At 41.6% G+C, this 25,299-nt stretch overlaps 1 protein-coding gene across 13 annotated transcripts in view; it reads right to left on the bottom strand.

Annotated features, from left to right (window-relative positions):
- Positions 1–25,299, bottom strand: part of GRAMD1B (GRAM domain containing 1B) — a 134,307-nt gene that overhangs the window by 77,910 nt on the left and 31,098 nt on the right. For 4 of the 13 annotated variants that reach the window (XR_012838783.1, XR_012838784.1, XR_012838785.1 and 1 more), the window contains exons 1-2: positions 19,296–20,424; positions 5,527–5,604 (exon numbers count right to left, since the gene is read on the bottom strand). Coding sequence is in view for 6 of the 13 variants with exons in the window: in XM_075774753.1 (XP_075630868.1) it covers positions 5,527–5,604; positions 19,296–19,657 (440 nt within the window). In the remaining 7 variants the exon portion in view is untranslated. Of the gene's footprint in view, positions 1–135; positions 207–5,526; positions 5,605–8,433; positions 8,453–19,295; positions 20,425–25,299 lie in introns of those variants that run through there. The other 9 variants (XR_012838782.1, XM_075774753.1, XM_075774754.1 and 6 more) reach the window with 6 other exon arrangements.

Raw genomic sequence — 25,299 nt, 5'->3', positions numbered from 1 at the left:
TCTTCAAAGCTCCAGGCTCCCATGCTCTGAGCAACCACTACCAAACACAGGAAAAGGCACAAGGAAGCCAGTTAATCCTGCAAGGTCTCTTGCTTGTCTCTGGCCCCAGTAAGACAAACCAAGGTTCTTCAATACCTCAGACAGTCATGGAGGAAGGAACAACAGGAACAATCCCTCTGGCTTCAAAGTGCTCTCAGTTCAGTCACCTTAAGATTAAAGAACAAGAAAGGGAGAGATCGCAAGCGGAGGACAATTTTGATGAATCAAATTCAATACTGACTTTCTACGAAAAGAACAGTCTTACCTTCACTGACAGCAGAACACAGGCATACTCTGCAATTAACAACAGCCTATCTTCAAAAGAAATAACAAAGTTGGCATGTGAGGAGCAGAGAGCAGGTGGTATTGCCATTCACAGTAATTCTGCTGAAAGTAGCCAGTCTGGCAATCCAAGTGGAAGAGAGCTGATCTTAAGCTGCTCTTGTCTTCCATAGCAGAGAATCAACGTTGGGGTTCAGGAAGCAGCAGCAACCAGAAGGTGAGAAGGGGGAAAAGGATACTAGCTCTGAAGCTAAATATTAACTATCTTTCCTACATGACAAAGGAGGCTTGAGCTATTCTGGTTAAACTTTCTATTTAAGTCCAGCTGACTCAGGTTGGCACTAGATCCAAATCCAAACTCACCCTAAAGTTACTGCAAGAGCATCAGGGTTCTGGTCTGAGAACTCATTAGCCTCCAAGTCTTCTCCACAACAGGGTCTTTAGCACCACTTTTGAAAACCTTCCTAAAGATGATGCATCAGGCATCCATCTGTGATCGATAAAAGCCACTCAGGGATTTGACTAGTATTAGGATCCTTCCTACCAAGGACTTGAAATTCAGGCATCCCTTACAGCAAGCACTGTCAGAAAGAGCAGCAAGCTAGTCTCCCCAAATTTTACACTCATACTAGAAAGCAGCAGCTGGCTTCTACTTAATCACCACCTTTAAAACAGCATCCATTCCCTTTTACTCCAGTAAGCTTTTCTTGTTAACGCAGGAGGCTGTGCTGCATGGGTTGGCACAGCTCAGGTGGCAGACAGCTACTGCACTCTGTTCCTTGCAGCATCATCACATCCAGACATAAAACCAAGGGTCACTGGGCTCTGTTAGCCCCTACCCTTCCAAGAACAGGCCCAGCACGCATGGCCATGTTTTGCTCTCAGTTCTCACCTACCTTCAGCTGCCCTAAGCAATGGGAAAAAACCTTCAACTCTCCCTGAAGCTGCAGAGGTAGCAATCTTTGCTGTGCCTCCACTTGCGGGCAAACAGGGGCATGGTACGTTAGTGCCAACATCTTTGTATCAAGGGGAAAGGGACACAGGCTAGGAAGATGCAGCATAAGCAAGCCTTGGGTACATAAATAAAATATGGAATTTATCCTGACCTCTTACACACACACCAAGGATGTAAATTTTGGCACACTTTTGAAGTTTGACCTCCTTTCTGATCTTTACAGCAACCTCCTGGGAATTCAAGCAACAGGCAGAATTTCTTAAACTTGCCTATGTCTTAAGCAGTTTCCTCATCTTGCAAGCTCTCTTTTGTGAATTTCAATGCCTTATTTGAAAGACTCTTACTAGCTTATGCAAAGGAAAAAAACAAGCTCTGCAGCCTTAGAACTATCAGAATAAAATACTGTTAAGGGACTAATTAAACTGCAGCCAAGATGTATGACATATCAAACTCAGATATTTTAAAACTAAACGCTCTTCCCTATTTCCTTGATTTTGATCTGATCTCCAACATAAATAATTTTGATATGATCCCTTGTAAACTGCCAGTCACTTCTTTCCCCTCCATTTCTCTGTAGCCTAGTGCTTTTCATGCTGCTCCCTCTTCACCAGGTTGTCTCCTCCTGAGACTGAGTACAAGTTCAAGGAGTGATTTTTCCTCCAGGTCAGTAGCTTAACTTGTACCCTTAATTAAAAGATACTCAGCATCCTAAACCTGATAAGCATCTCAGGTTCGTGACAAAGAACAAGTCCTTGGATCAAGAAGAAATAGGCTTACAAACTTGGACTTAATCTAGATGTAAGCTTAAGGTAATTCATACATAACCTTGTCTCATCACAGTGAATATGGCATCTGTTGTACACACACATCTCACTGAAGTCTCTAGCTGTCTTCATTCCAACCTTATCCACTCTTTGAATTACTTTAGGTCAAGCTACTATTGTGAGCACCATTATTTAGACCTTAAGTAACTCCGCTCCACCTGTCTTTGTACTTACACAGTTGTGGTGTTTCAGCATCTGAGCAACTCTGACTTAATCCACCATCTATTATCATGCAAGGAAAATAAATTTTCCTTATTTCCTAAGTCACAACATGAAACGACTCACCCAGGCAATCAGCCAGCAGGGAACTGAGCCCTAAGTTCATGCAAAACCTGACACTCTGTAGCACATCCCACTAACTTCTCCTTTCTGTGGCTCTAAAAATACCTGTAAAGCACATAGTTACCCCAAGACAAAATAAAACCTGTACAAGCTCTCTCTCAGCATAAAGAACCAGGCACGACAGACAAGACAACTTACATGACTTTGCAGAAGAAAAGCTTTTTCCTCAGAGAAGAGACACGCAGATGGCAAACCTGCTTCACTGCTGTACTGCAGGACACCTTTTCAGGGTATGGGTTCTGGACCATGGCAGTACTTCACAACGCACAAGCCAACAGCAGTGCTTGCACCTCAAGAAAAAGAATTGCTAGAGCACCGAAGGCATCTGCCAGCAGTGGGACAAAGTTATCAGTCTTCTCTGAAAAGACATGCAGGTTGGAATATGATCCTGGAAAAGCCATCAGAGATTTTAGCTCCGCTAGCAGCACACGCTTGTACCATCTTTTACAGTAAGATTAGGCAGGCAGTGTAGATCTTTGTTATGCCTAGTCCAGATTTCAGCCATCCTCAACTATGAATACATTACTTTTTTTTTTATCCCAGAGTCAACTTAGCAACTCAGCATTCTTTTACTTTTGGCTCAGGTAGCTTCTTTCAGCACTTTCCCAGACGTAGTGAGGTTGGTGCAGATCCTTGCTTGCTCTTTAAGCCTTCAAGTGCAGCACAGGCTCCTTTGTGCCTGTGATATTAGAGGCAGCATGCCAAGAGAAGGTGCACCTTTCAGTATATACCACATGGTTTCTTGTTCTCCCCTCTTCTGCTGCCCTACTCTGCTGATCTTGTCACAACTTACAGGACTGCTGAAGCCCTGGGTGGTTATGTTTTTGCTTGGGTTTGGTGTGGGGTTTTTTGTTGGGTTTTTTTAAGAGCTGCTGTACAATAGTCAATTGATCAAGTGACCAGAACTGCAGTAGGTCTTTGTAACAGAAAGAGCTCCAAGCCTGTGGGTGGAGGACCTTTTGCTAGTGGTCAAAAACACCACCATAAAAACAGCAAGAAAGACCCTCCTCGTTGAGTTTTCGAGTGTCTAGCAGATTCAAGATACACCACCTCAGAAACAACCTTCAATGTTGCTAACAGGAATAGCAGATAGCAAACTCTCAAAGGTTCTGTTAGCCTTCTTACTAATTCATGCTGAGCTTCACACATGATATGAAACTCAAAAAGTGTTGGAGTTATTTTTTGGTTAAGTTTCATGAGCATGAGACACCAGTATCCAAAGGAAGCCTATACCAGCAGAGCCTGAAGCAATTACATTGACAAAGGAGGGGAAAAAACCAAAGTGGCAAAGACAATTTACTAGCCCTCACATGGATCATTTTATAGCATCAGCATCCTCTGAAAACAAAAGTTACCTGGAATTAAATCTAGGCAGCAGGAATATTGCAGGTCCCCAGTAAGGGAGGTCAGCAGGCTCAACATCACCCTGGCTTTGCATAGGTAGGTCTGAGATTGATTGTGCTGCACCTAAAACATAACCTTTCTAGACAGGACGATACTCTTAGCACCAGTCTAAAGGCTCCAGTTTAGTCTACATCTGAAACAGACAGCACTTCCAAATTATTCCCTTCTTGCTATGCCCAGAAATCCCTCATCTGAGTATTAGTAAAGCCCAACTCTGGTTAACCTGTGAAATCCCAGATCAAATGGTATAACAACATGCGTTACGCAGAGGAAGCCCAGTTACGATCTAAGTACTCATCTGCTTTGCTGTCAGATTATTTCCTGGTTGCAAACACCACTCCCCACTAGTCAATTATGCCAGGCTCCGCAGCACCAGAAACACTGATAATTGGTGTGAAACATATGGAGGAAAAGGTTAGCTACAACTACCAAGTGCTAATTCTGAGCCAAACTCTGTTGGGATATTAATTAGCTCTTCAGGGTCAGGATGTTCTCTCAAGTGAGTCAATTCCTCAGATGCCTAATCAGCTGCCACTCAGTTCTTACTCAATTCATTGGCCTTTGACATCGTAGCAAGGAATTAAGTTTGGTAAGCATTTGCCCTACTACACAGTTAGTAAGAAAGATCTCTGACCTCAGAGACAGCTTATGTGGAATAACAGACCCAAAACCACGCTCTGAGGGACCATGCCCAGATACAAGCACGCAGAGTGGAAGACGCCACATTCAGATGCTTCTCATAATCCGCTACACACCAGCGCAAAGGAAGCAGTTCCCAGCTCTTGGCATATGCCCTCCCTGCAGGCACTCTATAACCCACAGTCACAAGATCAGCTAAGTAAAATGCAACATAACTCCACTGTGCAATGCAGTAACAAAAAAAAAAATGGGAATTTCAGAAACCAAAGTCCTGGACCCAAGGATGTTAGTAGGGAAACAGGCCTGCATGAGCTGGCCTGGGATAGAAAGGTGGCAGTAGCTCAGGGCTCATAGTTTATGCATAGTAGAAAAAAAAATAAAGCAGAATCAGGCTCAAAGGATGAACTACAAGATACAGCAAAACTCTTAATCATATGGCTCTCAGCAAAGCAACAATAATAAGTCACACACAAAAATAAGCATTCATTTTTCAACAGCTTTTGTGCCTATGCTGCAATTTGAAGCAGTCATTAATCAACCCAAAGTACAAGAAACTTAAGTTTCTTCTGCAACTTCATAGCAGTTCTCACCCAGCTGCTACACATGAACTCTAGATACCTCAGGACTGTCACAATGCATCAGAAGTGAAATACAACAGCTAAGGTCAATATTGTCTTTGCTGAGGACAAGAACCACATGTGAAATTTCACTTGTGTATTTTTAAGGATCAGAGCTGCTAATGATCAAGACACAGCAAGTTTGAAGAAGCCATCTACACCAGCTACAGTTTTGGAGAACAAGTCTCCAAAGAAAATGCAGGCTACTTCAGGAGTTGGATGCCTTTGTCCCTCAAGTTCCACTTTAAAGTAGATGAAAAAAATGCATCTTTTTAGACATTGATAAGACCCATGTAAGTCACACTTCTTATTAAACAACTGAGCGATACAGGGAAAAATAAATAAGGACATCCACCAGCCCAGCCCACGTAATTTCACTGAGTGGTTCCAGGGACTCCCCCAATTCAGCCACAGACAGACTTACCTGTCGTCACGCATAAGAGGGCTCAAGAATCGGGACGAGTCATCATCGTGGCTGCTCTGCTGGCTGCTCTGCTGACTGCTGCAATATGAGACAGGAAAACAGAAGCAATTAGATTTGTATAAGTCCCTATGAAACACTCTGGTTTAAAGCCCGAACAAGAAAAACACAAGGTTCATACTTCATATTTGAGGATGCAAAGAGAAAACAACGGAAGACAGTAAATTCATAGCTGATTTACAACAGGTATGACTGGTTTGAAGCCTCTTAACCTCACTTAGTGACACTTTCTTAAGACCTTTCCAAAATACACAAGTGACCTCACACATTGCTTATGCAGTGTTTTGTCATGCCATCCCAGAACAGTTTCATACAGCATTCAAATACTGAACTGCTGCATGTTCATCTACCCCCCACTTTCAGGCAGCAGGACAAAACAGCAGTTAAAACTAACTCTTACTAAGCATGAATGGTCCGACTCTAAATTTCTGTTGGGCGAGTTGCATGCTGAGTCCACAAGATGTCACTCTCCCTCTTTAAATGGGTATTTTGGGATCGATTTTTTTTTTCCCCTGCACATCTATTGAATGGAGTTAGCCTTACTCCCTTCTAGTAGCCTCCACCTGCTCCAGGGACTCCGAGTTCCTGCTTCTCATTTCTATAGCTTCATTTCTTTGCAAGAGCTTTCCTTCTGAGCAGTTGATAGACCTCATTCTGCCTTCAGGTAACAGATTGCAGCGCACAAACAGCAGATGTTCCTGGGCTAGCTTTAATCTACTTTGCCTAGGTACCACTGGCTACGGAGTCATGGCAACACAGCTTTAGCACAAACTGCACAGTCCCAGCTGGGACACTGGGTACACTTGCCTGAGCACACAGGCTGTGCTAAAAATGTTGTGGCTTCACTGTTGGTAGGACTTAAACTGTTCAAATAAAGCTAGTTCAGGTACACATACACATGCTTGCAATCACAGCTTCTACTGCACTGTACACAATCTGCACATCACATTGCCCAAAGGCAAATACAAATACAGTATCGAGAGAGACCAAATTGCATCTTTTCATTCTAAAGAACAATAATTCTCAGCCAGTAACATCTATTTTGGGGGGAACACACAATACCAAAACACTGCAATAGGATTTTTCCATGAAGTCTACTTGTTGGTTTAGGTTTGTTTGGGGTTTGGGATTTTTTTCTTGGGAAGGTGGGGTTTTTTAAGCCTGGCCTTGATCTTGTTAACCACTATGAGGATCCTACCTCTTGGAAGAAAATACTTGCTTCTGCTGTGCAAGAAACATTCTCTAACTTCTCTTTTCATTTCAGCAATACTCTCTTGCCCTCTTTAAATTAGTTTCTAAAAAAAAACATTAACAACATTTCTTTTTCTTCTCTAGATGTACTCTATGCTTGCATAAAGAAGTAATAGCTATTCTTACCTACACCTACTTACACTTTACAACTTAACTACAGAAAGGATACCTCAAATGGTAATAATTTATTCAAGTCAATACGCTTAAGTCCCATGCAAGAAAAAAAAAGGAAAAAAGGATGACTTTTACTGCCACAGAATATTAACAGAGAAAAATACTTGGAAAGGTTTACAAATTTTTCTTCATACTTCCAAGGACTGACAAAAATACAGTCAAGCAGGCACGGGAGGAACTAGAACCAGCAAGTACCTCAGTGACAGAGGAGAACTTCACACTCTGGTACTAAACAGCATTTCTTCAGCAAATCTGGATAAATAAAATGGCTCTAACAAGCCCCCATGTTCACTTTTTAGGGATCTGAACTCCTAAAATTCCTTTCCTCAATGTATTCCAAGAAAACAAACTAATTGGAAGAAGACTGTTCCTAAGTTTTACAGTAAGCATATCACAATCCTTTAACATGACCATTCTATAAAAACAAGTAGAGAAGGGGAGGAACTTTCTCTTCCCCTTTGAGATCAGAGTTTTTGCCAAAGATGTCTGCAGTTTCCTCTGAAAAGAACCAAGTCTTATTTTCATTTAATATTTTCATCAACCACCTCAATTTTGACCAGCTGCTTCTCCGAGATCTTCAAGGACTCCATCTTACTGGACATGACATTTCTGAAAAAACACAGTAGCTGTATTGGGGACCCACTTAGCATTTGAGACATCACACACACCTGGCACTGTCTGCTATTTTTGCTGCCTGTTCACAACACGAGGCAGAAAACTGTTCCTTACTGTTACGATAGAAAGGCGAACAGGCTGGAGCTTTCAGAAGAAAGTAGAGATTGGTATTTGTAAAACCCTCAAACCAATAATATAGAAATTAGCCTTTGAGTTTGGACATACAAAACTACAAAACTCACAACATTTATGACTTTCAGCTACCGATTTAAAGTTTGTGCATTGCACGGAAGTCATAGGCACACATCTTGTGTGGGCACAGACACACAGTCCCACAGAGCATACATTGCTTGTTCCCCCATTGCACAGTATATAGTTTTAGCATCAGAGCCAAAACAGGTAAACATTTTTGCAAATGCCTCTCAGCAAGGGGACAGATTTAATCTTCTGGTCCCACACCCACGTACTTAGTCATTCTTAAGTATCTCACCATAGAAAGGATAATCAGAGAATAAAAATTCTATATTGGCTTCAAGCTATAAATCAACAGCTGGGTGAGAACAATATACTCCAAAAAGCAAAGAAATATCTTTCTTCTACTTCTGAGCTTAATTATGGCCCAGTGAACTGGTTTGGAAAGAGCACAGAAGGAACCACACTTTCCCTCCTAATTCAAAGGAATTATCACCCTTTTGATATAGAAATAGTCCCTGCCATGCTTTCTCATAACTACTTGTTTCTTCATAAATAACCGTCCCACAAAAAACTTTGCCATTTCAATTCAAATCAAGCAGATATAACAAAACTTACCAAAGGAGAATTCCCAATATCTCTCAGCCCAACAATAGAATCTGCAATGCTGGCAGTCCCACCTGAAAGTTTACTTTTGAACAGCTATACAAGACAAACCTTAGACCTTTCCACGCTCACCCAACAAATCATTAAATTTCTTGTTCAGAAAGTCCTCCAAATGAAGGTTTAAAATTTAATGAAATCCAGATATTGCAACACACTGCAACACACCACCTTACCCCCTTGTCACTAGTGAACACAACGTTACAAGCAATGAAACAAACTCACACCAGGAGAGAGAAACTAGTTTTTACCCACTTGTCTATTTGATGCTGTCTAACATGAGCTGTTTCACTACAGTGTTTTGCATTGAAGCCTCACAAAAGTTTGTGATCTTTTCACACAGAGAAAAATAATTTCAACATTCTGAATATTAGACAGTGCAGCTGTTAAGTTCCCTAAAAACGTACAGAGCAGTTGAAATGCCGATCCTGTTGCTTTATTATAGCAGCCTTCCAGTCCCTAGAGCAGACCTACAAGAAAGCTGGAGGGGGACTGTTTACAAGGGCAGGGAGTGACAGGACAAGGGGAATGGGTTTAAAGCTGAAGGTGGGTCAATTTAGATTAGATATTAGGAAGAACTTCTTCCCCATGAGGGTGCTGAGGCCCTGGCACAGGTTGCCCAGAGAAGCTGTGGCTGCCCCTGGCTCCCTGGCAGTGTTCAAGGCCAGGTTGGATGGGGCTTTGGGCAACCTGGGCTAGTGGAAGGTGTCCCTGCCCATGGCAGGGGTGGGACTGGATGGGCTGGGAGGTCCCTGCCCACCCAAACCAGTCTATGGTTATGCTTTTCAGTCCATTTTAAGTTGGCCTGCTCTTAAGACAGCAGTGTTCATTTGGGATGGTGTAACAAGTAACTGCTATACTGAAGATAATATAAGGAGGTAAGAAAGGTATGATTTGCACTGAAAAGTAATATGAGGGAAGCTTTGTATCTACAGAGAAGGACAAAAGCTGGTTCAAAATCTCAGGGAGTCAGGAAAACAAGCTTATGTCATTCCAAAGCTCAGCAATGACAAACTTGAATTTGGACAAGGCTTAAATCTTTGGGTACATGGGCTTGGTGTGCCCCTTTCTCTCTTAGAATTTCAAAGACACTAAACAGTTCTTCAAGGCTTATACCCTGTGGTTTTTCCTCAATTCTCATGCAAACATACAGACTCCTGACATTACTTGTTACTTTAGAAACTGATGAAGAGTTTTAAATACAGATTGACCATGCCTTTTAACAATTAAATCTTTGAAGAGTCTACAATTCCACCACTCTTCCACCTCACTGCTCCCAAACAATTTGCCCAGGTAGCCAAAGTACAAAAGAAACATTTTTCTACTGACTGAAAAACAGGTGTTCTAATCACACACACCCCCACACACTTTGTTCAAATCTGGAGATTAAAAAAACAAATCTATTTTGCACTAGTTGCAAGGCTTCTGTATACTGAAGAACATTACTTGATTTTGCAGTGGAAGAAGCTCTATATTGTTTCAACAACAGTGTATCTTGATAGGTGTATAGAGGAAAACTGATCCTCAAACACCTTCAAAACCAAATTTGTACTCAATGTTCTATTTCTTATTTCCTTAACAGTATTGCCTCAGTTGCCAGTTTAACTTTCTACCACATCAGAAGACCCAACCACCACAGTTTTACAGAAGAAATACATTCCTAAGAATGCTTGCTCTGGTACCTTTCTTTTTTGCCACCTGTAATTTGTTACAATTATTAAATAGCTTTTACTCACTTCATGACCCATGTACATGCACATATGCTTAGATGAACACTCAGGAGACAGTTACACAAGAGAACCATCTTTACCAAATCTTGCCAGAAGTGAGTATGAACCAACTGCAGGTACTAAAAAAAGTGCAAAACTTGCTTTTATGTCTTAAATATTTAAAGATTTCTATTACACTTGGTCTTGGGAAGTTACGAGCTATAAACTAGATTTTGTACTATTCTTATCCTCCTGCCTTTTTTCTTTTAATAAGCCTCAATTTATTCTGACATTTCAGTCTCTGAATAAGCCAGAGCCAAGATATCATTTTAGGCATGAATGGGCTTTTAAAGCTAAGCAGGTCTTCTAGATATTTGTCCAAATTCCACAAAGTTCAGATGCTCAGGTCAATATCTGCACACTAGGAGCCCTCTGGGATTTATCACCCCTGTCTGGAGGCTATAGAAGTCCACCACAGTTTTATATCTGCAGGTGTGTTTGACAAATTTTTATTCAGAGGCAATTTTTTCAACAGTGATGGATGAATAAGGCAAAGAAACGGGAAAGAAATGGCTGTATCCTAGAAGATAAAATCAGTTAATGAGTTTGGAGAATTATTCATAAAAATCTGTGGCTTTCAGAAAGCTATTGCTATACATAGCTATTAGTGAAATTTTCAGGTCTGAACCCAGACGAATATTTTGTATTCATTTTGCTTAATTAATCCCTGCATTCATAAGGCTTTGGGTTCAGTATTAAGCATTTTAAAAAGAATTATAGACAATTGACAATCAGGTATACATATATTCTTTAATTGCTTTCAGCAACTGTGACCACTGGTTTTGGAACTAAAAGCTACTATTTATGAAATCTCACAATACATTAATATTTTCATCATAGATTTGAGAATGAAAAGATACGCAGGTTGTAATCAAAAGAGCAGTGAACTTGCATCAAGGTTTTGTTAAAATTTACAAAGCTTTTTGGCTATTTGACCAACTAAAGGGTTCTTTTCATCCTCACAGCTGCAAGCAGAGACTTGAATGTACCTGCCTTAAAATATATTAGAAAATAATTAGGATGCCTGAAGAACTCCCACCAGAAAAAGTATAGCAGAACCAGTATCTGGTGTGAGTGATGGTTACTTCCAAGCTAGCAAAGAAATTAAATACATTGTGCCTTTTAAATGGTATTTTTATATTGTCAAAATTCACATTATTTTAAGCCAAAACCTTTAATTAGGTCTAAGAGATTTATAATGAAAATGGAGTATTTTAGAGCGAATTCCATGATGTGCAGCCTTCATTTGGAAACTCTCCTAATAAGTGTTCTTGCTCATCTTTCCTTAGCAAACACAAGATAACAAAACCAGATTGAACTTCAAGCCTCAGGTGTGTCAGAAAAAAGTCCCTCTGAGTGTTTTCCCACAGGGGGCTTTACAAGCTTAAAGACAAAACAACCATTTTATCTTTCGATTTCACTCTCCTCCTCTGCTCATCCTTCCCCAAATGCAGCCCCCCCTTCATATTTCTCATGAAACAGCAGAAATAGAGCTCCCAGTCCCAGCTGCCTAACAGCACCGCATTGTCCTTGGCAAATTCAATTCCTGCCATGAAAAAAAAAAGCACTGTGTTACTATGGTTACATAAAGGATACTGCCATTACAAGTGTCAAGGAACTGTCAGGTGCAGGAGAGAGGAGGATAAGGGACACGAATCTGAAATCACCAACCGAAGTTCCAAGGGGTAACAGTCTCCACCGCAAAGGGCTGCCCGTTGATAGACCCGAAGCTTTCGGCTGTGAATTAAAAGCCAAAAGCACCTTCGGTGATACAGCTTTCCCACTCTCAGCATACAAGCGTAAAGTTGTCAGAGGAAACACATCCTTAACGCTGAAGGCAGCAAGCTAACATCAGGCTTTTTTAATAAAGTTAAGGAATATTCACATTCAGCGAACTGTAATTGCTGGACTGATACCGAGCCCTATGGGAGGCAGGTACCACAACATTTCTAAGGATCACAGCACCGTTTCAGTTCACACAACCCTGCTCCATCTAAGGCCTGACTCTGAAGGAGTTTCCTCAAATAAATAGGTGGCAAGCACCCTGTTTCTGTGCACATCTGACTGAAGTGGAAATGGGGCTATGCAGAAGCATATTTGTACTCAAGCGCATGCAGCAAGTCAGTGCAACAAGTGGAAGGCAGAGCTTGACAGGGAAGTTTCAAGTGCCTTTAGCCTAAACTTAGAGCACACACTACCTGGAGCCTAACGTATCGCCAGCATTCCCAAGAACTAACGGGGCACTATCTACTCCAGAACTTCCTATCTTTTTCATAACTCAGTTTCATAAATGGAGGGATATAAAGCAATGTTTACATTCTAAACCCATTAGTAATGATCAAAAGGTAAGGGACAGTTGCATCTATCATACAGACCATCATCATAATTAATACAAATTGTGACCTTTGCAGTCACGTTCAGAGTTGAAGGGCCAGAATCTGACTGAACCTGCAGGAGAGGCCTCTGCTCTCCTTGCTGGAAAGGGTTGCAAGGGGCAGGATGAGCAAGTTTTCTCTTCTCACTGTGTTCATTTCACAAATGGAAACATCAACATCAACCTTCACTTTCATCAACATCTTCCACAATGAACAGACATCTTAAATTTCAAAACACAACCCAGTGTAAAGCAACCATGGTAATGAACACAATTATTTGTTAAATAGCATTGACAGGCACCATGCTGTGTGACATATGAAATTCAGATGGTCCAAGGGTAATATTTACTGACTAGATAAGATCAACAGCATTCAAGTTCCAGGTTTTTGTAAATTGGTCAATGTTGATACTCCTGTGTGACTGGTCATCCTAAACCACACAAATCACGAAAGGCAAATATTTAAAAAGAAAACCACAAGCCATTGCAAAAAGGCAGTAAGATTCAGCCAAAAAAAATAGAGCTGATGGGATTCACAGTTACTTGGCACATATTACCATAAACAAATGACAAAAACCTGTAGTAACAGCAAGCAGTACATCAGTACTCTTCATAAGAGATATGCCTGCATCAATTTAAAAAATTCAGTTCACTGAAAGGACAAATTAGGTCTCATTTGAACTTGCAGGTTCAAAAAGGAAAAAGATTACATTAGTAGGAGAGTTGCTACTAAGCCATCATTCATGCACTCTCACATTTCAGATTAGAGGACGTACCACATAAATGGAAGTTTGTGATTAAGGACTTTCCAAACCTACCAAAAGCAGAGAAGGGCTGCTTACTACAGAGATCTATGGGGTAAAAACACACCAAAAAATTTTCCCATTTTTGCTTTGAAGATGCAAGAGAGTACAGATACCAGCTAAACACCCAACTAGGTATTCAAGTCCCAAATTCAACCCATAGAATATTCACACATCACATTGCTTCAATTTTCTCCAAAAATTGAAGTTCTAAATATAGTTTGAGAGATTAACGAGGAGAGACACATATTCAAAAAACTTGGGATATTATTAAAAAGCATAACAAAATTTCTGCCAACACACCTCTACACTTCAAAACACACCACATTGAGGTTTTCAGGAGGACAAATCAATTAACTAACTCCAGCTACAAGGACAACAAAAAAAATGCAATCCATTTGCTTCTTCCATTATGAAATCCCTGTGGAGCTGCCAGTTCTTCACACAAATGAGATTTCAACGAGAATTTTATCAAAACTTGAAAAAGCAAAAATGCACTGACAATCCCAGTACACTGGTCACTTCCTTCAGCAGCTTGCTGCATTTCTAATAAAGGAGAAGCTCTACTTCCTCTCCTGACCTAAAAACTGAAACATGGAAGTTCATGAAAGCCAGAGAAACCAAGAACTACAAAATGTACAGAATTACTCATTTTGCAGCTTCTTGGAATTGTATGGCATGAAATGAACAAAACCTTAGTCCACCAAGCCTTTCTAGTCCCCTCTAATCACAAGCAGCATAGAGCTTTAACAGTTTTCGCTTCATCGAGTACTTTTTCCACGTTAGTAAATACTGTCACTAATATTATCTACTGAGAGGAGTCATCTTGGATTGCTTTTCCATAAAGACAGGCTCTATAGCCTTTACTCTTGTAGCTTTGAGGTTTTTTCCCCCACACACACATTTAGTAGTTACTTAGGAGAGAAAGTCACATTATCTCAGGCTTTCATGAGAGCTTTTTCCTCTAGAAAACACAATATTCTTCCTAGGCATGGAAGGAAGAAAAAAGTGAACGAAGCATTAATTTATTCCCAGAAACATTCAGAGTGAATTTCAATTTTGTTAAGGAAAGCAAAAGCATTATGAACTACTTGAAATTAAAGATTCTTTTTTTTTTTATAAGAAAATTCAAAATATGTAAAACATTTATTTGTAAGTAATATTTTTAGCACAAGATGGAATAAATCAGCAGTTTACCGTTAACTGATACCTCAACTAGGGTGACAAAGACTTCACAAGTGATTTTGTTTTTTTCTTAAGGAAAAAATAGGTATCTTACCTCTTTCTGTCACAGAATGTGAATGGTAGCAGCCACAGAGTACCTTGTTTCCTACTATCAGATAAGCTATGAAGATTTCATCTGGAAAACCTCTGTGGTTGGGTGTCAGACAGCTCAAGAAACCTCCACGTCCTCCACATACACTTTTCTAAGATAAGATGAGATGCAATGCTTCTAATAATACACTTCATTTTTAGCATCTTATGTCAGAGGCATTTTAGGACATAAGCAAGCCTTTCCCTTTAGCTGAACCTGTCGTTCACTACTTCAGTGTCAGAGTTTCCAGCAGAAGACCAAACTGAGTACACTCATCTTTGGAAATATCAAGATCCACGGCACAATCTATTCCCCCCACCCCGATCCAAAAAAATCCACAAGTTTTAACATTCTTTGGAGCACCAGCATTTCGCATTTCATTAACTAGTCTGGATGTTGTGATTGACCAAATTTATCTTTTGGATAAGTGTTAACAGAAGACAAACCAGGTGATCTTGGAGAGCTTAAAGGAAAGGGAGCTCTGGGAAGGGACTACAGGCATCAGCACAACAGCGTCCAGGACTACCTGTAAGAGCACATTCAACAAGGAATAACAAGTGAAAAGATGACTCAAACCTTTCACCATCCTTCGCATTCTGGCTTATTTCTTCCCACAGTAGGGGAGCACATTCACATTACCACTAGTACGATCAAGAACGAAAGATTTACCATACGTAACTATTAGGTGTGCACTGTTGTTGAGCATTCGTTCAGGAGCCTACGTCAGGCAATGACAGTGCGGGGGCCCACCTATATACGCTCGGCTTCAGCCAACGGACAGGTGGAAGCACGGGATCTCATTCTAGTACTGAAGGAGAGCAGTCCTTTAAGCCCAAGTGATCTACCCTCTCAGGTAGCCTTACACACCAAAAATCATATGCAGTTCCAGAGATTACTAGCAAGGGTGGCTTTAAGTAGTAAATAATAAATTAAAGCAGATACACTCTCACATCCCCACATCAATAATACATGTTCATTACACACATAGCAAAATGCTAACAGATTGCATCTACCAGCCTGTGAAAAAAGAAACATCATCATGCCTTAATAAAAAAAAAGTCTGTGCATTTGTGTGCAGGGTTCATACTTTAAAGCTGTATGCACATAAGTAACTGCTATCATTACCTGGGTAGCAAATGATGGATGAGGAGTATAAGTAAGAAGCTGTCTGCATGGGTTATAAAAATCATCCTCTATCATTTTTGAAAGCCGGAGAGGGCCTGTTTACAAGGGCAGGGAGTGACAGGACAAGGGGTAATGACCTTAAGCTGCAGGAGGGGAGATGGAGATGGGATCTGAGGCAGAAATCCTTCCCTGTGAGGGTGCTGAGGCCCTGGCACAGGTTGCCCAGAGAAGCTGTGGCTGCCCCTGGCTCCCTGGCAGTGTTCAAGGCCAGGTTGGATGGGGCTTTGGGCAACCTGGGCTAGTGGAGGGTGTCCCTGCCCATGGCAGGGGGGTTGGAACCAGATGGTCTTTAAGGGCCCTTCCAACCCAAACTACTGCATGATTCTAGGATCTGTAAAGGCCTCCAGAGCACCAAACTTGTAGTTTGGATCATCGTGCTTTTGTACAAGGACAAGTTACAGGGAACTGTAGCCTGAGAAATGGCTTCTTCCTGCTCTTTCACCTTGAACAAAACTGTTTCATAGGCAATCAAGGCTCTTACATGCTGACTCTGCTGTTTAATGAAAAAAAAGAAATCAGTCTCACTATCAGCCACCTAACAGCTTTTAGAGAACCAGCAGGTAAACAAACCTTAAAATTATCCAGGCTGTTTAACCAGCAATATAGACATTTTATAGTCTGGAGTTTCCCCGATGAAAAAAGCAGCCAGCCTTCATCAGACTGGGAGCACTACAGACAGCATTTCAAGTCCTAAAAGCAGTTGTTTATTCACTTGGATGCTTACTGTATGCTAATGGTCACAGAGCTATTGCTCTTGCTCAGGGGCATGTGAGCAACACATGCATCACTGGAGTAAGTCAGCTGGTGCACAGTTTACTCCCAACTACCAGCTTTCCTGGGAAAAACCTTGCCATACAAACAGGAAGATACCTGGCCACATAATGGGGGTAAAGTTACTCAAAAATTTCAAACTGCTTGACAACAATTTAACTAGAAAGAGGCAGTGACTGGAAGCAAACTGCATTGATTTCTCTGGTGGGAACCACATGCTGACTGCTGCCCCATTTACCAGAGGAAGTCTGGGATCTTTAGCACTTAGTGTACCTGTGCTCGTAGCAGATGTGCGGCACGCTGGCCACACTGGGAATCCCTGTTACAATAGCATTACAATTAACCATCTGGACAGTTCAAGCATCATCACTGTGGCTCAACCCTGAGACAGGGCTTGGTGGAAAAACCACCAGATGAAATGCTTCAGCCTTTACTCTAGTGCAGTAGTCCCTGTTGCCCTTCAACAAATTATAGTACAGTAAATGACATTACTAGCATCTGTTACAAACAGCAACACCATAAAACAGCAGCAAGAAAGAGCCAGTGCTTTAGACGAGCAACTCTAAAGTAGGGGAGGGTAGACAGGCAGTATCTCCCTGCTTTACAGAAAGCCAGCTTCCTGCTCTATTTTACAACAATGTTTCACACGCAACAGCCTTGGAGCATAGTAAGGTTTACCCCACAGTGCTAGCTGCTAGTCTCTTTCAAATTACCGCTGCACAATCCTTTAGGGTTCATCACTCTTTCTGTGACTAACTCCCCACAGATTCTGCTTTCTCCGTGTTGTTTCCTGCCTGCTGAGTTTTGAATGCCCAATGATCATCTTTGCATTCTGCAAGCCCAAGAGGCTCAGCACAAAGTGATCAGCGAATTTTTGTGGTGTTCCCCGCCCGCCCCCCCCCCCCGACTAGAAAGCGAAAAAGTTCCATTTGAAAACATTGCGTTTCCCATTGCAAAAGGGGTAGATTTGTGGTCTGCAACATACGAAGAAAGGAGGTGCCATACCACTGGCTTTGGTATGCTAATGCCACCTAATCCATCAACCACTTCAGGTTTTTTCCAGTCACTGCTTCAAAAAACACAACCAGGGTTAAGGCAGAAATGTCTTTGTGATGAATAAGCAAACAGCTGTCAGCATAGCCATGGAGATCACAGGTATATGTGAATGAACTAAGTTTTCTTATGCATTCACACCAAGACACATGTGTCTTGGTCGCCGTCTCAAACACATTCACCATCAATAAGCCCAGATTAAATCCTTTAGCTGAAAAGCCATCCTCTCTGAACTTCATACCTGAACTTTGTGATTCTGACACTTTAGCATATGCCCTATTCATTATCCTTCCCGTTTTCTATGCTATACCTGAATCACTACTTATATCGCCACAGCTAAGTAAAAATCAGTAATATTCCCTCAACCAAGATATGTTCTTCAGTGACAACTTTTTAAAAGAGGTATTATCAAATCCTTGATGGCATGCATTTATTGATGTAACTTCCCCAAAACTTAATAAAGTGACAGACTGACCTTGTTAAAAGGACCTCACATAAAAAGACTTACCACAAAATCAGAGTGGATATTAGTAGAAGAAAAACAACCTAGTACATTGGGCACAGAAACAGTAAGAGACAAGTTGTTTCTTTTATGGAAGCGCAATAGATTCAGGCATAAACCCACACACACGCTGCATGGGAGTTGCAAAGCACCAAAAGAAAAATCAGTGCACACAATAAGGATAATGCACTAATTTTTCAGAGAAGCCTTTAAAGTGTTTTGTGTATTTTGGGCCTTCAGGAGAGGTACATCGTTCCACTCTGCAGATTAAACTATACTGCACGTTGTAGACCCTGATTGCACCTGCAGAGGGTTACCTAACACATAGGTTTTTCATGGTATGGCCACACAATAGCTCCCTGAGCATTAATTTTCCTGTGTTGACAAGCTCTTGGAGGTCTTTGAATTATTTTGAGCCAAAGGACTGAGTGACTTTCAAGTCTGGAGAGCAGCCAGGAACTGAACTCAGACATCTTGACATGCAGACCCACCTCATAGCCACAAGGCTGCTTTGTTTCTCTCTTGTCCTCACACTCTCCCAGTGTCAGCAACTAAACAAAGGATTTTGAAGCAAGTCTCAGCAGTAACAATGAATATCACCCAAAGAAACACTGACAAAGGTTTGGTATCGTTAACTCCCTGCCCTGGTAATCCCAGCAGAGAGATCCCCTCCTCTCTCTGTCAAGGGTCTCTTCAGGACATCTTAATGAAGTCTTATAACCCATTCTTTCAGGACAGCCCCCCCCACTTAGAAGCAAGTTCTTTTCACTGGCTCCATATTACCTGTAGAAGGTATGCAGAGGCCCATGAGCAAGGGCAGATCCTAGCACTGCTGTTTCTAACATGCCTGCTGTTTGCACACAAGGATTAGGCCATTTGGTCTGGCACCAGCAAATCCAACCACGTCACTCCTTCCAGCCAACGGGTGAGGACAAAGTCCCTGGGAGAAGCACGCCAAGATTTCTTGGGGAACAACAGACCCTACCTACCGATTGTGGACAGGCTATTCTTGGAAGCAGAGAAGGCAAAGTGGCCAAAAACATACCTGCTCTCACTGTATTCCTTCTTCTCTCTCACACGCAGCCACTTCCGTAGGAGGAAGCGCTTGCGCCGTGGGGAGGCACTAGGTGTGGAGCAGTTGGACCATGGAGTATCCTCATCACTGGAGGGGGTGATTTCAATAGATGGGAGCTGCAGGTATTCCTTGCTGGAGGAAGGAGAATCCCGATACTTGCTGGCCTCCAGGCTCTGCTCCTGCACATTCTTCATCCGCCTCATCTTGAAGCGCTTCCTGCGCAGGGTTGGGGTGGACGAACTGGACCAGGCACGGTCACCCTCCACCACCTGCTGCTCTGGGACTTGCAGTGCTGGGAGCTGCAGGGTTTCTGTCATATTGGCAGCTGGCATCAGATGCCCTTTCTCTTTCTGCTCCCACCCCCAGGCACACTAGGCTCTGATCTCTGTGTAAATGACACCACAAAACCACAGCTTGCCTTCCTCCTCCCTCAGTTCAGTACTGCCCTCCCTCTCAAGAAGGAAACCTCGTGTTCTTCACGTGCTTTCATTTAACAAACAGTGGGGTAGGGAGGAGATGTTCAGGACACAGACATGCCACAAAGGAAGCCAGTTTCAAGTTTCTTTCCTCCTCCTCTCTACAAAACAAGATCCCTCCCCTGCCTGGTCTCTCTCAAAGCAGTAGGTTTAGCATCAAGACAAGGGTTGCCAGGAACAGCTTGGCTCACTTTTGGCTTCCACACAAACCCCCTTTTGCCTTCTGTCCTCTTTGCCTAATGTTGGTTCAGGAAAGAAAAAGTCTCCTGGGGCTGTGCTACGAAACTCGGCTGTGGTCTTCTCAAGAGACGAAGCAAGTATGGAGTGGAGCGGCGTGGAGCTGCGAGGGGGTCAGAAAGAGAAAGAGAGGGAAGGAAGCAACAATACCAGATAAAATCAGGAGAAAGTAGGAGGAGCAGCATGTTCTTTTTCTGTAGCGGGTAAGACATACGCAGGCAGCTGTTGCAAGCATAACTGCACCCTTAATCCCAAGAGACAGGGTTTATATTACCAAATACACTGCTGCTGCAAATCAACTGAATGAAAGAGGGTGAGAAGGGATAATAGCCTGCTGTAGAAGCCAATTGGACAAGCTGTCCCGTTGTCCCACCTCCTGCTCAGACAGCCCAGGGAAACTGCAAGCAAACTTGGACTTTCAGCCTTCTTTCACAACTAGGTTTTTTTATGGCCCTGTTGACAGCACACAGAGAAGGAGATGGACTGAGGGATAGCTAAAAAGGCAGTAGCAGCAAATGGCACCAGAACTGGGAGGCTGTTTGGATTTTTGGCTCAGATTCACATGAGTGAAAGCTGATAAAAGAGTTTCTTGGAGGGCAATGCTGCTTCCAAAATGACAGTGGATGATGGATGGTCTCAGGTCCAGGAACCAACAAAGACACCACATAAAGACAATTAGACATGCAGAACAGATTTTAGACCAGGAGAAAGACACCTACTACCTAGAAGATTCCTAGGCATTTAATACACTAAGGAAGCTCTAAAAAGGATCAAGCACTGGGAGGATTAGCAGCCTCAGGACAGGCCTTGCAAAATTCTGGTAATGAAACTAAATCAGGGGAAACAGTGTGACACATTCTCCATCAAGATCCCCTGAGTTTCACTGAATGCTCCTGAACAAAGCTGTATTTTCAGGTGGAAAAGTGACATAGAGCTTACATTCTTTAAGGGAGTGACTGCTATTCAGCTATGGAATTTTAAGTGTACTGTCAGAAAAAAAATCTCTAAAAATCAGCCTGACACAGCTTTAGTTTTCATTGTTCAATTTGTTAACCTAAATCAAAATAGTTTTCTTGCATGGACTGCCTCAGCTTTGTTTAAAAATAAACTTCACAAGAACTTTGAACATCAAAACCTGCCACCTAGGATACAGATAACTAAACATGTCAAAAGAGGAATATTTATAACTGCAGGAACAAGGGGGAAGGAAACAAGACTTCAATAATATGGTTTTTAAATCCTCAGTTACTATATTCTACTTTGTTGTACTGCCCTTTTTGCTCTGCTCATCCTGTAAATTAACATCTTGAACAAGTCTTCAAATCAAATTCTGGAGCTCCTGTCTCATTGGTATCTATGCATCAGGTGCACCCACAGAATCAGAATGCCTTCTGCAAACACCTACTTAAAAAAAGTCATATAAAGCAGGTTTTTTTTTTCAAGTCCAAGACACAAAAGGCTAACTTTCATCTTCTTCCCATGGCATCTGGCAATCAAAACCCCACAGTATCATTCCTAAATTTTAACCAAGAGGGAGTATGTGCAACTTTGGGGGAAGGAATTAGTAACCCTTTGGAGTTCAGAGAAGTTTTGCTCCATTTATTAATGAGCTTGATGTCCTGTGGAACCTTTTATCAACTACACAAGATTCTCACTTAATTGCACAAGTGCAAATAAGGGTCAGAGTTTGCACTTGTGCATGCTTTAAGTAATAAATTGCACAGTGGACACTGCAAACCCTCAAAAGCACCACAGACATTATCCAATTAAGAGACACATACTACATTGCTCTAGGCAATAGTAGCATTTCATAATGACCTTCTTTGGCAAGGAAAAACTGGCCCTTTCACCAGTATGCTTTTTGTTGCTATGGCTGTGCCAGTACAATTTCTTCACCCTCAGCCTCAAACACTAGTGGAATTCAGTTCAGCAATACAGGGCATCCTTTCCCACTCCCTTCACAGCCGCAAAACTGAAAATAATTCTCTCAGGCTGTGCCATGAGAATCCTTACACTTAGGACAGGGTACACACGGATAGGGACTATCCCTTTAATTCCAAGTACTTCACTGATTAGTAAGCAACACTTATTTGCACTCCAACATTCTCAGTGCATTTTTATTTTGGAGAAAGGATGCTGCCCACCTGTCTCATGCTCCTAGAAAAAAGAGAAGCTATGTAGTAAGAGACACAGCTCAAATACCCGACCCACAAAGTGCAAAATACCAGCCACGATCAAGCACTATTTCTGTACAAATCACAACTGCACAATTTAACTGCTTTCATAACAGCCTGTGTGTTGCTAGATCCTTGTTTAATGAGGATTAAACTGTAGTTTACAGTTTACTTTACTCCTGTAGTTTAATGATCCACCTAATGACAGATTCATTAGAAAAGCAAATGGTTGTCAATGCTTCAGATTGATCAACAACCTGCTCTGCCTATCTGCTACTCAAACATTCTGGGGTTTCCAGCGGCCTCAGAAGAGGACTTAAGAATTAAGCAGAGAGGAAAGAAAAGACCTCCAAAAAACTAAGAATCCCTTCCCTGAATGAAGAACATGAACTAACACCAGCCCAGATTCTTCAGCAGTCCTTTCCATAATAGCTTTCCCATGTGTTTAAGGGACAGCAAAATGTCATCCCTGGTAGATGATTACAGAGTAGGAAACAGCGCTGGAAGTACACTGTTTTTACTTATCTATTAATTTATCTATTAAGCCCAGTTATTTTTAACTACAGGAAATACATATAACTTAGAAGATTAACCGAGTCACTCAGATGCACAATACCTGGCTACAGAAGCTGTCAGGTCAGGCAGGGAGACTATTGCACTTACAGACTTGGAAAAATTCAAGCCATAGCTTACCATTCCAACTCCCCTTGTCACACAGTTCAACAGCAGGTTTAGCAGCACCTTCTGCATGAGAAACCTGCCATGCCTACAACAGAGCAACCCCTGCTAGGTCAAAACTCTTGATTTTCAAATTCCAAAACTTCTGTGTTTCTTTTTTCTGTGAAAGTTGAGTTTAAATGAAAAATACTTATCTGCATTTATTTTTGCATTCCAACAGTTTTCTGCAAGAATAGTCATGTTGTCTTTGGAACTGGGACACTTCCTTGCACTAGGACTTCAGCCGTCCTGTCCTCTTTGCACATTAAATTAGAATGAAGCCTATTAACTATTTGACATATGCCAACTTGTGGATACACGCAAGGAGCATGTAATGGCTAAGCATTCTTACTTTAGTGCCCTACAGATCTGTCCCTTTAAATCACACACTACCAACCAGCAGTTGCTATCATTTGAACATACACAGTCAAATTTATTTTGGATATGTGATACCGGATACCTGCATGTGTTGTTCTCTGAAACCCAAGGACTATGTTACAAGACAGATGACACAAATTTCACAGGCTGCAGAGTGAGAAATACCAGCAAGAGGCTGGATACCTCAGCATATTACAAAGCAAGATGGAAGCACTCCTGTGGCCCACGCGTTCCCCAATTCTTCCCTGTTCAGTACAACATTTACTCAGAACTTGCCACAATCTCTTCCACAAGCAGTCCAGTTAAAGCAGTCTTGCACATTGTTTAATGACCACAAATCCTGATTACTTGGGTTAAACACTGTTTCAGTGCCTCCTCCCTTCATCTCCCAAAAACCATGCTGTGCAGGAACAGAAGTGCATTTTTCACCAGAGGACTCAGGATGTCCCTTCCATGGCACCTGACTGAAGAACAGAACAGTTTTCATTATAGTTTGGTCAAAAATAATAGAAGTGCTTTCCATCAAGTCTCCAGTCAGTGAGAAGGCAGCCTTTGGATAAATTGCATAAACTGCACATGACTTTAGCATGTCTATCATTTTGGTCAATAACAACTGGCCTCTTAATTAAAATACAGGTGTACACACACTTGTACTCACAGTGCAAAGCACAGCCCACATATGTGCTAAGGTTACCTCATCCAAAAACTAGTAGTAACTCTGAACTCCTACCAGGATCACAACATTGTCATCAATCAACAATAACATGGGTAGTAACATGGGACAGAAAGGGGTTACAATAGGCTTAAGCCGCATTCTATCCAGTTTTTCCTACCGGAAACAAACAACTCATGGAATATATGTTGTATTACATATTAGTTGCTGGCCATTTAACAACACTTGAAGAGGCTGAAAAGGTCGATTCCAACAGGGCTTTCCGCTTAGCGGTTTAGCTGTATCTATTTGTGCCTTCCCTTCCAAAAGTAGTAATTCTCATGTCAGCAATAACCATTAAAGACTTCAATCTGAATTCTTACTAACAGAGTACCACACAGAACTAGACATTTAATTTTTGGCCTCATATACAGTAGCATACCCTAGATTCTCCAGATATCATCCAGAATTCCAGAAATTGTCAAATGGGAGTCAAATAGCACAGCACATAACACTTTTTCAGCATTAGGACAATACTTTCACAGTTAATATCTTTAGGTAGTGCTCTTCCTCCAAATTAAAGGAGACAGTTGAGCCAAATATAGCAAGCAAAACAAATCAGTGTCATGACTTCGCAATAATAATCCATCAGAAGATGGTAACAGGGCAAAGGTTCCAGGGCCTTTTTCTCAGTTAGAGTTTTCTTTGCAATTTGGAACTGGAGTGAATTATTTGGCACTGTCAAGACCTCTCACTTGAGCATCCAAAAGGGAAACTCATTTCTTGTCATAAATCTGATGGAGAGATTCTAGGGTAGATCAATTAAATTCTGTCCCTCACGAAACACAAGGCAACCTGTTAGAATGGATTTCCATAGGAGCTTGGCATTTAGTTTGCACTACATACATCTATATGAAGGAAGCAAGGGGACTCTGTCCCAATTCCTTGAAATTCCTGTACCTGTACAGCACTTATCTAACAGGTCACTGCTCACAGCACACACCATTAACCACAGGAGAACAAGTCTGTAAGTACAAAAGGTCTCTGTACAGTACATTCTTCCCTAGCCAGCTAAAATACCTGCTTCACTAGCTCAGGTCAGTCAAGTTTGCTGTATTTAACCCAGAAATGCACACAGAAACATGCACACCAGCTCACGGACCCCAAGCACATTGAAAAACTTCACTCAACTATTTGGAAAGATAAACCCCACTGTCCTCACAGGTGTGACAAACTCAAGTTTTTTCATGAAAAAAATTATTTGAATATGCCTAAATTTTATTTGCCCCAAGAGCAGCAAAATTACCATTAAAATAAATCCTTGCTGCCTTCTGCTAAAC

Source organism: Balearica regulorum, chromosome 23 (genome assembly GCF_011004875.1).
Source record: "Balearica regulorum gibbericeps isolate bBalReg1 chromosome 23, bBalReg1.pri, whole genome shotgun sequence".
NCBI lineage: Eukaryota > Metazoa > Chordata > Aves > Gruiformes > Gruidae > Balearica > Balearica regulorum.
This window is presented reverse-complemented; position numbering and strand designations above follow the sequence as displayed.